The sequence below is a fragment of the Pipistrellus kuhlii genome, unplaced genomic scaffold (assembly GCF_014108245.1).
Source record: "Pipistrellus kuhlii isolate mPipKuh1 unplaced genomic scaffold, mPipKuh1.p scaffold_m20_p_4, whole genome shotgun sequence".
Taxonomy (NCBI): Eukaryota; Metazoa; Chordata; class Mammalia; order Chiroptera; family Vespertilionidae; genus Pipistrellus; species Pipistrellus kuhlii.
Window position 1 is genome coordinate 29,504,014 of NW_023425540.1, and position 15,252 is coordinate 29,519,265.

General features: G+C 38.0%; 1 protein-coding gene across 3 annotated transcripts in view; it reads left to right on the forward strand.

Moving 5' to 3' along the window:
- The window catches only part of RNF180 (ring finger protein 180), an 88,631-nt gene that overhangs the window by 25,174 nt on the left and 48,205 nt on the right, over window positions 1-15,252 (forward strand). For 2 of the 3 annotated variants that reach the window (XM_045571554.1, XM_036410422.2), the window contains exons 3-4: window positions 3,217-3,312; window positions 4,961-5,920. In XM_045571554.1, coding sequence (XP_045427510.1) covers window positions 3,217-3,312; window positions 4,961-5,920 — 1,056 coding nt within the window. The remainder of the gene's footprint in view (window positions 1-3,216; window positions 3,313-4,960; window positions 5,921-15,252) is intronic. The other variant, XM_045571555.1, reaches the window with a different exon arrangement.

A 15,252-nucleotide genomic window follows, 5' to 3' on the forward strand; every position in this document is an offset into this window, starting at 1 on the left:
TTGGAAGTAAATAACATGAATGTCATCTACATTATTTCTCTAAGACTTTGTGCTTATAAACACGAGTGAAGTAGTTGTCAGTCCATTTATAATGGAAGCTTCTGTGTTTACCCTGGTTGTCTCTGCCCTATAGGCTTCCAGGAAAGGGAGCAGAATGCTAGCCATGCTTAACCCAGCCTTTTATACTCCTCACCTATACCAATTGCTGTAACTGGTTTTAGTCTTTTGTTGTTGTTGTTGCCATAAAAGTATGCTTATATTAATATTAATAGTTCTCAGATGAAGGAGATTGGGTTGGGGGTCACATATCAATCAACTGTGGAGTGTTTTCTAAACCTACTTCTGTATACGTTGGTGCATGTTCTTGGTTAATTTAAAAATAAATTATACCCCAGGGTTTTTTGTTTGTTTGTTTTGTTTTGTAAGCTTAGGGAAGAATAGTAGCATTGTGCCTTAAAAGGTACTTGGACTAAAGATATAATTATCATTGCCCTCGGAACAATAAATTTGATGACTTCTTTGGCATAGGAAGCTTAGTGGCTGAGCACAGGAGTATCGAAGCCAGGCTGCCGGGATGGATATCCTCGTTTTGCTGCTTGTCTGTGACCTTGAACAAGTTACATAAAAGTTGCTTTATTTCTCTTGTTTCTCCTTATTTGTAAAGGAATAAAATCCTTAAGCAATGCCTGGTCACAGTAGTAACTTTTTGTTAACCTAGTAAGAATAAGAGTAAGTACATTGTAAAACCTCTCCCGCCTACCTAGAACTCTAACTCCAACATTTATTCTCGTAGGAATGTTCATGTAGCATTTGTGAAATTTGTAGTAGATGCCCTGGCTATCTTAGTTTTCTGAGAATTTTTTTTTTATCATGAATGAGTATTGAATTTTATCAAGTGATCTTTCCATGTGTATTGAAATATTCTTCACACTTTTCTTCCATATTGTTAATATTTTAAATTATATTGAATTATTTTTGCCAGTGTTATCTATTTTTTCAAAAAACCAACTCTTGATTATGTTTTTCTTTTGTCTTTTCTATATTTTATTCTGCTCAAATTTTTTATTATTTTACTTCCTTTGTGCTTTATTTGTTCATCTTTCTCTAGTTCCTGAAAGTGTGATGTTAGATTATATAAAATTTTTCTTGTTTTTTGAAGTAGGCCTATACTAAAATTAGCTTCCCACTCAGTACCTCTTTTATTTATTTATTTATTTATTTATTTATTTATTTATTTTTAATATATTTTATTGATTTTACACAGAGAGGAATTGAGAGGGACAGAGAGTTAGAAACGTCGATGAGAGAGAAACATTGGCCAGCTGCCTCTTGCACACACACCCCCCCCTGCCCCCCGGGGATGTGCCCGCAACCAAGGTACATGCCCTTGACCGGAATCGAACCCAGGACCTTTCAGTCCAGGCTGACGCTCTATCCACTGAGCCAAACCGGTCCCGGCATCAGTACCTCTTTTACTGCAGCCTCCCAAATTTGGTTATATTGTATTTTCATCTGTCTCTATGTATTCTTTAGATCTCTTATTTCTTCTTTGACCCAATAGTTGTTCAATAGCATGTTGTTTAATCTCCACATATCTGTAGTTTTCCAGATTTCTTGTAGTTTATTTCCACTTACCTCTATAGTTGGAAAAAATGCTTGATATGATTTTAGTCTTCTCAAGTTCATTGAGACTAGTTCTGTATCCCAAAATATGATCCATCCTTGAGAATATTCCATGTGCACTTGAAAAGAATATTCTGTGGTCTAGGAATGGAAAATTCTAAAAATAATAAGTTCATTTTTTCTGATGAATCATTTAAGGCTGATATTTCCTTATTGGCTTTATGTTTGGATGAGCCACCATTGCTGTCAACAGGGTATTCCGGCCCCCTACTTAATTGCATTTTTGTCAGTTTTTTTCCTTTATGTCTGTTAATAAGTGCTTTATATATTTGGTGCTCCTAGGTTGGGTGCATATACTATTATATTGGCAAATGATTAATTATCCCCTTTGTCACTATAAAATTTCTATCTTTGTCTCATGTTATCAGTGTTTTTCATCTTGGCTACTTCTATCAAGTTTAATGTTGAATCGTGTATAATACTTCTTACTCCAGCATTTATAGAATCAATATTTTATTTTTATTTGAATCAATTTTTAAGTGAAATTTAAATTTTACAAAATATAATATATTCACTCGTTACAACATTCATGGAAAAGTTATTTTCCTTTTAGGTACTTTTTTATTTACATATATTAGGCTGTCTATGCTTTTAATATCATAATACAGAATATATGTATTTCTCTTTCACCTGCTTTTTCAAAGAAAACCAAACAATATGTATTAGATATATATGTTATTGGTACAAACAAATCTACATCACACTCTTTGTAAGTCACGGTACTATTTTCAGTGAGAATAGAAATTGGTCCTCAGTAGCTCATCTTCTTCACTTACTGTGGATGCTTTTCATTTTTTCTAGGCCTTTCCAGCCACCCTACAATGTTGTGCTATTTCTATCTGCCCCAAATACTATTGGCTGGAGACACACATACTTCATCTTCACTTCTAATAGCTTCCCAGAGCCTTCCTGCTTCTAGTTTCCACCACTTGGGCATGGACCATTCTTTGTGTACATATCTGTTATGTACTTGGATACAGTATGCTACATACTGTATTTCCCTCATTAATCTTTCAGAGGTTCCTCTCAATTTCTGCTTCAATGAAATCTCCCTATCTGTATTTTCTAGTTTAGCTATTAATTTAAAGAAAAAATTTTTTTTAATATCTTGTATAGGTTTTGTGGTTTAACAGGGAGAATAGACCGGAATATAAACTTACGTTGCCAGTTTGAAACCAAGAATTAAATCCCTCTCTGCCTGAAATGTCCCTGTTATCGTCTTACGAGGATCTATGATAAACTAACTTTTGTAGGTTTGGCCGACACTTTAATAGATGAACTCAGTGAACTGGAGGGCTTTTTTTTTTATTCACAGGCAGTATTCCCTGAAAATACTTCTTCTTTTCTTTCTTTCTTCCTTTTTTCTTTTTCTTTGTGTGTTTGTTTTTGGAAATGGGAATGAAGAGAGGAGGGCAGTGTCTTATTTCCTTTCTGGTTAAAATTGAACTTACATTTTTGTGTTTTATTCAAATGAAATTTGTGAAATGAATTTTGATCTGGTAATAACTAATACCATGCATTTTGATATAATAGGATAGTGATGACTCAGCTGATAATCAAAATACCTGTCGTGTGTGGCACATGAATATAGAAGCCCTTCCAGAATGGATAAACCGCCTACTACAAAAAGTAAGTTCCCCGAGTCAGAGTGAAATTAGGAATGTACTGCCTTCAGTGTCCTTATTTTAGAGCTATTTTTTAGATGCATTATTTCAACAGACATGGAAGGCTATGCAATTCTTTTTTTATTGTTATTATTACTTTTCAAAGGAGACCTGACTTGAGGTGAACACAGCACAATATACAGAAGCTGTGTAACTCTTGCTTATATTTATGACTTCTTCATTATCACTGGAGTGCTTCAGCACTTGTCTTCTCAAACTTTGCGTTTGCTACTTCTCCTGGCTTGAAAGCTTTTCCCACAGATATTCACCTGTTCTTTCTCAAGGAGGCATCGCCTGACCTCTCTATCAACTATCCTCACTGTTACCACTATTCACACTCCTTTCTTCCATCTCTGCTCTACCTACCTATCTATAAGTTACACAGACACAAACTATAAGTAATATATAGTACTTTAAATATGCGTAAGTACATCTTACAAATATAAATACATGAATTATTATACACATTTAAAATGTAATGTATACAATGCATGTATATGCACTCTTGTCAATTGCCCAGCTCTCCATGAAGAATGTAGGCTCCATGAGGTCAAGGCTCTTTATATTTTTTACTGTGTCCCCAGCACGTAGAACTGTGTCTATTGAGTGAATGAAATATCCTATATATAGTATTCATGTAGGCATAATAAAATAAACTGGGTAATTAATGATTTATTAACTCAGTAAAAATCAAAATGCCACACTTTTAAAGATCTTTAATGAAATATAAGAGCAAGAACTCATCTTGTTAATAGTATGGAATCATTATTTCTCACAATTCAAGACACAAATCCTAGAAAACTATAAATAATATGAGTTTTAGAAAAATACAATTGTCTTTCTCAACACTGACTACTTTAACTTTTTTGTGGCTGTTGTTAATGGTAACATTTGATAGCTAGCTATTCCTTGCATCCATTCTCACATTGTAACGATTTCCTGGGGAAATGCCAGTGTGGCTTGTACGTGTCCTGAACTTCACAAACTGTATTAGGACGCAGCAGATGTCTCACTGCCTCTGTTGAAAAGATGATTTTAAGCCAGCCCTTCGTTAATTTTGAATCTGAGTATGGAAAGGGCTCCCTCTGATGTGTGCAGCCAGTATCTTTGGGTTGCCCGGAAGAGCTTCATTCTGACAGTTGGGGGAAATTCCCTCCCACAGTTCTTGGTATGCAAGAAGTGTATCAAAACAGACACTTTTCTGTGAGATTTTACTTGCAAATTAAGCTCTGTAGACTGATGTGCTTCCTGGTTCTGTAGTGTATTTTTCTTTTCATTAGCTCACACTGTATCCATATTCAACCTCTTGTTTAGGAGATTCATTTAAAATTCTTAGGAGTATTGTTTCAATGGACATGAAGTGCAGTATGTTATCATTCTAGAACTTTGGAGCTGCTCATCTCTATTAGAAAGCTTGTTTCCACTGACTATTCTGTTTACTAATCAGAAAACAGAAAGCCAGCCTTTTCTGTGGCATAGAAAACTCTCATGTGGTTGGCTTAAACACATACACACACACACACACACACACACACACACACACACACACACACATTCTTTTTTTAGTACTTTACAATGAACACATTGTCTTTATCTCCCTTCATTACCTGTAGGCCCAGTGGACAGTGGGAAAACTGAATTGCCCTTTTTGTGGGGCCCGTTTAGGGGGCTTTAATTTTGTCAGCACTCCAAAATGTTCCTGTGGCCAGCGCGCAGCGGTGCACCTCTCCAAGAGCCGGACCGATTGCCAGCCAGCACAGGCAGGCCGACTAATGAGACCATCACCGAAACACTTGTCACATCCTACAGCTCTGTCAGGTGGTGACAGCGAAGCTCTGCTGACGGGCGGCGCCTTCAGAAACAGAAATCGCAGGCTTTCAAACATGGCCCAAAAGAATAATGGCCCCGGGAGGTTAACAGAAGCGCTGTGCCTGGAGGTGCGGTCGACGTGTGTTCAGATGAAGAAGGAAAAACTGCTCTTCAAAGCATCCGATTCAAAATACCAGCTTTTTGTCCCGCAGCTTGTGACTGGCAGATGCACCAGAAGAGCTTCCCACAGAAAATCACAGAGCTGGGATCTGAGCACCAGCGAGAAGCTGACTTTATTACCCACATTCTATGACATGCGTAGTACGACTATCGCCTGCCCCAGACTAAATGAAGCCCAGCCTGAGGACCTTTTGGACCTGCCTTTAGAATCTAGTAAAAATAGCTGTTCCTTCCACCTATCATCAAGTTTTGATTCCAATGTGCTGCTGCAGAGGTTTTCAGCGGCTCCCCGTGAGACCCAGACACAAAGAGGAGGAGAATTCCAGAGCGGTCCTGGAGCTTCTGCCGTGCGCCCTGACCACGCTAGTCCTGGCGGCCTGGCGTTCCTGATGGACTTGCCCTCCGCCGGCAGGCGCACGCTGGAGGCCTCGGACCCGGAGGAGCACCTCTCGCCCCTGGACATCCTGCGCTCCGGCAGCTTTTCCCTGGGCGCCATTCATCAGAGGCTCAGCAAGAGAGAGAGGAGCAAGTTGAAGAATCTGAGGAGGAAGCAACGAAGGCATGAAAGATGGTTGCAGAAGCAGGTAATTTTTTAAAAAGAGTTTACTAAAAGTTAGGTTCTACATTATAAATGTTGGTGCTTGGGGAGGAGCTAATTTTGAATACCTTATATAAAAGAATTGGATTTTGATCATTTTTGAAATGATATTTCTGGGTGAACTTAATAATTATGCAGCTGTCTTATAACTGACATGTTTATCTCTATGTTCACACATGTTTACAAAATATTCTTTCGTGGATTTTCCCCCAGTACTGTTAATATTTTAGAGGTACAGTAATGTTCATGATGTTGAGACTAAATTGTCAAATACATTTTAAATTTATTCAAGTTAAGATTTTTATTTCGAGTTAAGTTGAAACAAAATAGTTGCTCTAAGAAAACCTGATCTAGTGACATTCATTGTCTTTCATCACATTTAGCTTTAATTGGTATTTTCCAGGACCTTATTTAAGTGCCCACATGATCCAGGTATGGTTAACTGTGATGCTGTGAACATAATCTAAAGCAGGGTGGGGAAGATCTGCAAAATCATTAGGTCTGGCCCTGTCAAGGCATTAAAGGTGAGTTGATTAAATGTTTGACCAAATATAGCAGGCTAATTTTTAAGTTGAGAATTTTGTGAGCCTGTAGAAGATGTTATAAATGTTCAAATGGCCCTGGGCAGAAAAAAAGGTCCTCCCACCCCTGATCTAAAGGATAAGTTACCATTACTGTAGTTCTGTGTGAGAGCATGCTTTTCTTTGGTTTCAACTTCTGTACCCAGAATGGTATGTTCAAGGGTGGGGAGTGTGAAAGGACTAAGCAATAAATGTTAGGTGCCCAGGAAAGCAAAGTCAATGGATGAAAATTTGGATGTTTGAGGACTAGTATATTTCTACATAAACTTTATTTTTGCAAATTGCCTTTATTATTTTACTTGTTCATAATAGATGAATTTGTGCATGGGTGAGGTCCCTTGGCCCGGCCAGTGATTGGGGCCTGCCAGTGGAGGTGGGGTGGGGGGAGAGGGACCATGGGAGGTTGGCTGTGGGAGCGCACTGACCACCAGAGGGCAGCTCCTACATTGAGTATCTGCTCCCTAGTGGTCAGTGCGTGTCACAGCTACTGGCAGGTTGTCTGGTCATAACAGTCAGTTAAGCTTTTATATATATAAACTAGTGACCTGTAGTGTGAAATCACAAGAGACCCAGGACCCTTTCCCACTTCTCCCCATGCCATGGGACCACCCCAAGTCCCAGAGTCCCACCCTGCATTGCTGGAGTGCCGTGGAACGGCCCTGAGTTTTGTAGTGCCGCCCCAATGCCCCACCTCTGGGCCGTATGCACACATGGGATCGCAAAAACCCTGGCAGAAGGAACGTGAAGTGGATGCCGGGACTGGGCCGTGGAAACTCCAGCAGAAGCTGGGTGGAATGGCTGCCGGGACCCCTGCGGAGCCTCAGGAACCCTGATGGAAGCTGTGCAGATGGCCACTGGCCCCACCCCTACTGTGCACACAGCTTTCTTGTGATGGTGCTATGGTGTGAGGGCTAGTTTGCATATTACCTCTTTATTATATAGGACTAGGGGCCCAATGCACAAAATTTATACACATGTAGGGTTCCTAGGCCTGGCCAGTGATCAGGGTCTATCTTTGGAGCGACCGGTGGGGTGTTTGGGGGTACCTGCCTTGGCTGGCCTGGGGTCTGCAGGCTGGGGGAAACTTCTGTGTTGAGTGTCTGCCCTTGGTGGTCAGTGCATTCCATAGCGACCAGTCATTCCACCGATGGTTCAGCCGTTCGGTCAATTTACATATTAGGCTTTTATTATATAGGCTAGTAGTCCTTATTCATCGGTATGTTGAATATTAACACATTACAGACCAGTAGTTTTATTGATAGCTTTACCCAGTGGACAGATACGTTTCTATTGAACGAGTACAAAAAACGTTTTACATAAATGTTAAAGGCACGCTTTAAAATTAAATACCCATTGCATTTTGAAGTCGCTTATTACATATTACAAGCTAATATCTTTTTAAAGTATGGAACTTTGTAAAATTTAATAGTTTGTATAATATGAAGCAAGAATTCTTATGATCCATCTGCATTGTGTTAACAGTGTCATCAAAGCTAAAATGTGGAAAGCTGCAACTTTACATAATAGTTCATTCTTTTAAAAACAGTTAAGCAAACTCATTATTGCTTATGATCTAGTTATAGACTGAACAAAATACAATTACTGCTTTAAGTGCTTTAATTAGGTTATGTATTTTTCATTTTCCAATTAAATAGTATAATTACAATAATAGGCAATAGTTTATTATATTTTTGACTGGTTAACTGACAAGAATATTCCAGTTTGGTTTATTTGCAAGTGATGATCTAATGTGACATAAAATCATACATTGTAGAATGTATCAATGACCATATTTAGCACCATTATAAAATGCTTTATAGTTTGATCTACTGAAGCTGTAAAATTAAAAAAAAATTATTGAAAATTTGACTAAAACCTGTATACATTGGAGATAGTCATATGTTAAGTGAATATCCAGAAAGAACACCTTAAAAGCAATGTGAGACCAGTGGTTGTAGCTCAGTGGTTGACCACGGACCCAGGAACCAGGAAGTCACAGGTTTCATTCCCAGTCAGGGCATGTGCCTGTGATTGCAGGCAGGCTTGATCCCCAGTAGTGGGTGTGTAGGAGTCAGCCAATCAATGTTTCTCACTGGTGTTTCTATCTCTCTATCCTTCTCCCTTCCTCTCTCTCTAAAATAAAAAACAAACATATATTTTTTAACATGTGGAAGGCTCTAAAATAACTCTCTAACAAATAGACTTACATGTAAAAGAAATATTAAAATTATACTTGTGCTGTATTGTAAGTATATACAGGTTACATATTTGCAAATTTTAAAATGTGTGTAATTCTTGGGTTGGGTACTTCTGAAAACCTCAGCTATCTTACTAATCATTTTCCAGCTAGGAACACTTTATATAGAGTTTAGAGCAAAGCAAGACTACAGTTAATGGTTTTTCCCCCTCTGATGTTTACTTTCATTCATTCATTCACACACATGTGATTTAACACATCTGCTTAGCGAATAAATGAGTCTTAGACCTGTGACAGGTCAGTGATATGCTGGTATCCTAATAGGTTTCTTTGGTTGCACACAGCTACTGGCCAGTGTGCAGGAGGCAGCTGATTGATGTGTGCAGGAAGCAGCTGATTGATGTTTCTATCTCTCTCCTTTCCTCTCTGTAAAAAATCAATAAAAAATAAATGTTAAATAAAAGAAAAAATAAAGATAAAATCTAATAGTTTTGCTAATTCAAACAATACGTTACATTCTATTGTAGAAAGTTATTATTTGAGATGAATTAATAGCTTAGCTATTCAGCTCATCTCATATTTAATAAAGATTCATTAATTCTGTAAGCATTAATTAACTGTTTGGTATACCACGCTTTTGTGTATTTCAGTACAGATCCTGTCCTTTTTTTTTTTTTTTTTTTTTTTACCTTTTTTCATTAAATTATTATCTGTGTACATATTTTAACATTCCCTCCCCCCCCCCAAACATACTCTCCCTCCCCAGAGTTTTGTGTCCATTGGTTGTACTTATATGCATGTATACGAGTCCTTTGGTTGATCTATTATCTCCCTCAGATTTCCCTACCCTCCCTGCTGTAATTTGATAGTCTGCTTGTTGCTTTACTGTCTCTATATCTATCTTTTGGTTCATCAGTTTATAATGTTCTTTGTTATCCATAAATGAGTGAGGTCATGTGGTGTTTCTCTTTCATTGATTGGCTTATTTCACTCAGCATGATGTTCTCCAATTCCATCCAGGTTGCTGCAAATGATGAGAATTCCTTCTTTTTTATGGCAGCATAGTATTCTATTGTGTAGGTGTACCATAGTTTTTTGATCCAATCATCTGCTGACGGACATCTAGGCTGTTTCCAAATTCTGGCTATTGTAGATTGTGCTGCTATGAACATAGGGGTGCATATATCCTTTCTGATTGGTGTTTCTAGTTTCTTGGGATATATTCCTAGGAGTGGGATTACTGGGTCAAATGGGAATTCCATTTTCAGTTTTTTGAGGAAACTCCACACTGTTCTCCACAGTGGTTGCACCAGTCTGCATTCCCACCAGCAGTGCACGAGGGTTCCTTTTTCTCCGCAACCTTGCCAACACTTGTTTGTTGATTTGTTGATGTTGACCATTCTGACAGGTGTGAGATGGTACCGCATTGTTGTTTTGATTTGCATCTCTCGGATAATTAGTGACTTTGAGCATGTTTTCATGTGCCTTTTGGCCTTCCTTCTGTCTTCTTTTGAAAATATTCTATTTAGGTCCATTGCCCATTTTTTAATTGGATCATTCATCTTCCTTTTATTTAGTTGTATAAGCTGTCTGTAGATGTTGGAGATTAAACCTTTATTAGTGGTAATATTTGCAAATATGTTCTCCCACACAGTGGGCTTTCTTGTTGTCTTGTTGATAGTTTCTTTTGCTGTGCAAAAGCTTTTTATTTTGATGTAGTCCCATTTGTTTATTTTCTCTTTAGCTTCCATTGCCCTAGGGGCAGTATCAGTGAAGAAGTTCTTTTGGCATATGTCTGAGATTTTGCTGCCTGTGGATGCTTCTAGTGTTTTTATGGTTTCCCGTCTGATGTTTCATTTTGAGTTTATTTTTGTGTATGGTGTAAGTTGGTGATCTAGTTTCATTCTTTTGCATGTATTTGTCCAATTTTCCCAACACCATTTATTGAAGAGACTGTCTTGATTTCATTGTATATTCGTGCCTCCTTTGTCAAATATTAATTGAGCATAGTGATTTGGGTTGATATCTGGGTTCTCGATTCGATTCCATTGATCTATATGTCTGTTCTTGTGCCAGTACCAGGCTGTTTTGAGAACAGTGGCTTTGTAATACAGCTTGAAGTCTGGTATTGAGATTCCTCCTACTTTACTCTTCTTTCTCAGGATTGCTGTGGCTATTCGGGGTCTTTTATTGTTCCAAATGAACTTTTGGAGAGTTCTTTCTAGGTCAGTGAAATATGCCGTTGGTATTTTAATGGGGAGTGCATTGAACCTATAGATTGCTTTAGGAAGTATGAACATTTTGATGATGTTGATTCTACCAATCCATGAACATGGTATGTTCTTCCATTTGTTTACATCTTCCTCTATCTCTTTTTTCAGTATCGTGTAGTTTTCCACATATAGGTCCTTTACTTCCTTAGTTAAATTTATTCCTAGGTATCTTAATTTTTTTGGTGCGATGGTAAATGGAATTGCTTATTTAGTCTCTTGTTTCTATAATTTCTCTGTTCGTGTATAGAAATGCCATAGATTTCTTGGCATTAATTTTGTATCCTGCTTCATTGCCAAATTCATTTATTAAAGCCAATTAGTTTTTTGAAGGAGTCTTTTAGTTTTTTTATGTACAATATCATGTCATCTGCAAATAAGGATAACTTTACTTCTTTTCCCAGATCCTGTCCTTTTTTTAATGTGGAAGATAAGCATACAAGGTTTTGTGTTTTTTTTTTTTAAGTTTTTGTTATTAATAACTATTTTAAAGTTTAAATAATTGGTTGGAAAATCTAGATTTCTGACTTTCATTTGACATTTTAAATTATTTGTTTTTGTGCAAACTAGATATACTTTTGTAGCAGGTACAATTATAGAAAATGTTAATGACACCACAAAAAGTTGTTAAATTTTTGAAGCTTAGGAATATAAATGAGATTGATATTGAAGCAGACCAGTTTTCATTGGTTTTGTTCAGCAAATGTTAATTAAGCATCTACTTTGGGGAAAGACAGTGCTTAGCTACATTCAGCCAACAAGCCTTTTTTAACTCAGCATAGTCTTTTTGGTTGTGTTTTTTAAATTATCATCATGCAATAAAGTTGATTTATTCTTAGAATGCAGTTCTATGATTTAAACACATGTATAGATTCATATAACAACCACCAGGAGGGGGGTACAGACAGTTCCATTACCCCAAACATCTCCATTATGCCTTTACCATTGTGCCTTGATTATATCTTCATAATCGTACCCTTGTCCCACCTCTAATTCCTGAAAATCACTGTTCTATTCTCCATTACTTTGGTTTTGCCTTTTTGTTAATGTTGTAAAATAATAATATAGTGTTATAAAATTAGAGTCACGCCGGGACCGGTTTGGCTCAATGGATAGAGCGTCGGCTTGGGGACTGAAGGGTCCCGGGTTCGATTCTGGTCAAGGGCATGTACCTTGGTTGCGGGCATATCCCCAGTAGGGGTGTGCAAGAGGCAGCTGATCGATGACTCTCTCTCATCGATGTTTCTAACTCTCTATCTCTCACCCTTCCTCTCTGTATAAAATCAATAAAATATATTTAAAAATAAAATAAAATAAAATAAAATTAGAGTCACGTAGTATATAATGTTTTGATACTGGCTTATTTTACTCAGCACAAATGCCTGTGAGATTCATACAAGTTGTTGCATATATCCATAGCTGTTTTTATTGCCCAATATTATTCCATTGTATGAATTACCACATCTTACCCATTCAGCTGTTCAAGGATAGGTGGGTTGTTCCAGGTTTTGGCAATTATGAAAGAGTGGAAACCTGTTTTCATTTCTCCAGGGCCGTGGTCAGCAAACTGAAGCTCGTGAGCCACATGCGGCTCTTTGGCCCCTTGAATGTGGCTCTTCCACAAAATACCGTGGCGTGGGCGAGTCTATTTTGAAGAAGTGGCATTAGGAGAAGTTTAAGTTTAAAAAATTTGGCTCTCAAAAGAAATTTCAATCGTTGTACTGTTGATATTTGGTTCTGAGTTTGCCGACCAATGCTTTAGGGTAAATACTCAAGAGTGGGATTGCTGAATCATATGGTAAGTGTGTATTTAACTTTATAAGAAACTGTCAAATTGTTTTTCCAGAATGGCTATTTCATTTTGCATTCAAAGCAGCAATATACGAGAGTTCCATGTGCTGGCATCCTTGCAAACACCTGGTATTCTCAATATATTTTGTTTTGTCATTCAACAGCTACTTTAGTAATATCAAATTGCATTTCTCTAATGCTGTTGAACATTTTTATGTGCTTATTTTTCATTTGTATATATTCTTTAGTGATGCATCTGTTTAAATCCTTCCGTAATTTTTTTGTTGTGTTGTGTCCTTCATTTTGTGTTGTAAAAGTTCTTTCTATCTTTTGGATATAGTATTGGATATGTGAGCTGCTGGAGAGTTCTGAGTAGCTCCAGGCTGGGCTTGCAGTAGGAGCTAAGTAAATAGTTGCCGAGTCGGTGAATTGAACAAATAAATGATGTATTCAAGTGTTTCAGGTCTGGTAAAAGATTTAAGGGTAGAGGCTAACAGTGCTTCTTAACCCTGCCTGGCTGCAAGTTGAAATCCTTTGAGGCTCTTAAAAGTGCCATGCTTGAACTCTGTCAGATTATGCTTTGGCTGGTCTAGATGGCACAGCACTATGTGCATTTTTGTACATTAAATAAATATACCCTTTCAAGTGATCCCATTGTGTAGTCAGGGTTGAGAATTATTGGAAAGAAGATGATCAACAAAAAGGAATTAGTGCTTTAAAACTGAGTTGATAGAATTCTTGACAAATGATTTGTTAACAAGAGCAAAGAGATTTAACCTGGTGGCTGTAACTAGGAAGCAGGCGGAAAAGGAAGACAAGATATTTTGACTTTATATTTTCCAACAACCTAATATAGATCTTTGCTTGTAGTAAAGACATTATAAATGTCCATGTCCAAGTACATGTATTCATATAGCCTGTCTTAGCCTGGTATTAAGAAAATGAAAGTTTAACTACAAGCAAGGGGCGGGGGTGGTGGTGAGTGGTGATAGCAGCTGTTATCATTTATTGAGCTTTTCTAAATGCTGGATAAAGGGTGTTTTACTTGTGTTACCTGATTTTCATGAGCTATGAGGTTGCTGGAGCATGAGAAAGCTCTGATGATGACAGGGTTTGGGCAGCTGGAGAGGAGCAGGAAGGCACTGGGGAAAGGGCAGCTGGGAAGTAGGAGACCTGCCAAGATGCATGCTCTCCTTTCCCAGGCTTTGTGTAAGGCCAGCTTGTTTGGGGAAATAAGCCAGTCCCAGAGTGACATCAGGAAGCCAGTCCCAGAGTGACACAGAGAGCTGGAGCTTATCACCTAGGACTGGGCGTAGAGCTAGCTGGGTCTGACAGTTAGAACTAGGCTATGCCTTCACTTCTCTTAGCCTGTGTGCCCTGGAAGGACTGTGCCTGATTTACATTCTAAACCTTCCTATTTGGCTTCATGGACCTCACTGCCCATCTGCTGTCTCGCTCATTGCCCCACTTCAGCCCTGTCAGGGTTTAAAAATTACAGTCCCTTGCTGGTAGTGCCTCTGTGTCCTGTTCAGTCCTTAAAACTTCTCTGATGCTGAGATGTTATTCTTGTCTACTCTTCTCACACCTGGGAACCTCACAATAGCAGCTTCCATGTGCCCCCAACCTGGGGAGGTGTAGTTGGAATCCTCGCCCTCGCTCTGCATGACCAATTGTAATTGCTGTCACTTGAGCTTTCTTTTATAAAGTAATATTTTATAGCTAATGTTCAGTTTTAGAAGCAATATAAAGTGTTAGGAAAAGTATGGAAAACTGAGAAATACCTTTACAGATCAATTGAGTGGTTATCCAAGATTGGGAGGGAGAATATGATCTGAGGTACTGTGTTGGGGGCTCCAACTCTATTGGTTGTATTTTAGTTCTTCAGGTGGGTAGTATTATCACAGCTGTTACCTTCTGTTTTATTTCATTTCATGTATCTCCAATATCTTATAATGCATCGAAGAGTCAATTATAAATCATACTACCCTAATAATGTCATTCCCTTTTTATTCATTAATTTTGCTACAAAATCTTAGATCATTCATTTTTGTTCTCCTGGTTGTAAAGTGGCAGGCTTCAACAGATGGTATAGCAGGTATTCTTTTACCTAAAAGGATCCATTTTTTAACAATGCTTTTATAATACTTCATCAAAATAAAATTAATATTTAATAATCCATGAGCAAAACTTTCCAGTAAAAAAAATACTTACCGGTACCTGTTCTGCACTGGAATGTGCTATTTGCTCCAAAATTCTACACTTCTAAAAATCCTCACCAGAGGACATGTTCATTGATATTTGGAGAAGGGGAAGAAGAGAGAGGGGAGGAGGGGAAGGAGAATAAGAAGAGGGAGGGGAGGGAGCATCAGTCAATTGGGGCTCATGATTTGAACCCACTAACTCAGTATGTACTCTGACTGGGAATCTAACCCATGAACTTTCAGTGTACAGGACAACATTCAAACCAACTGAGCCACAC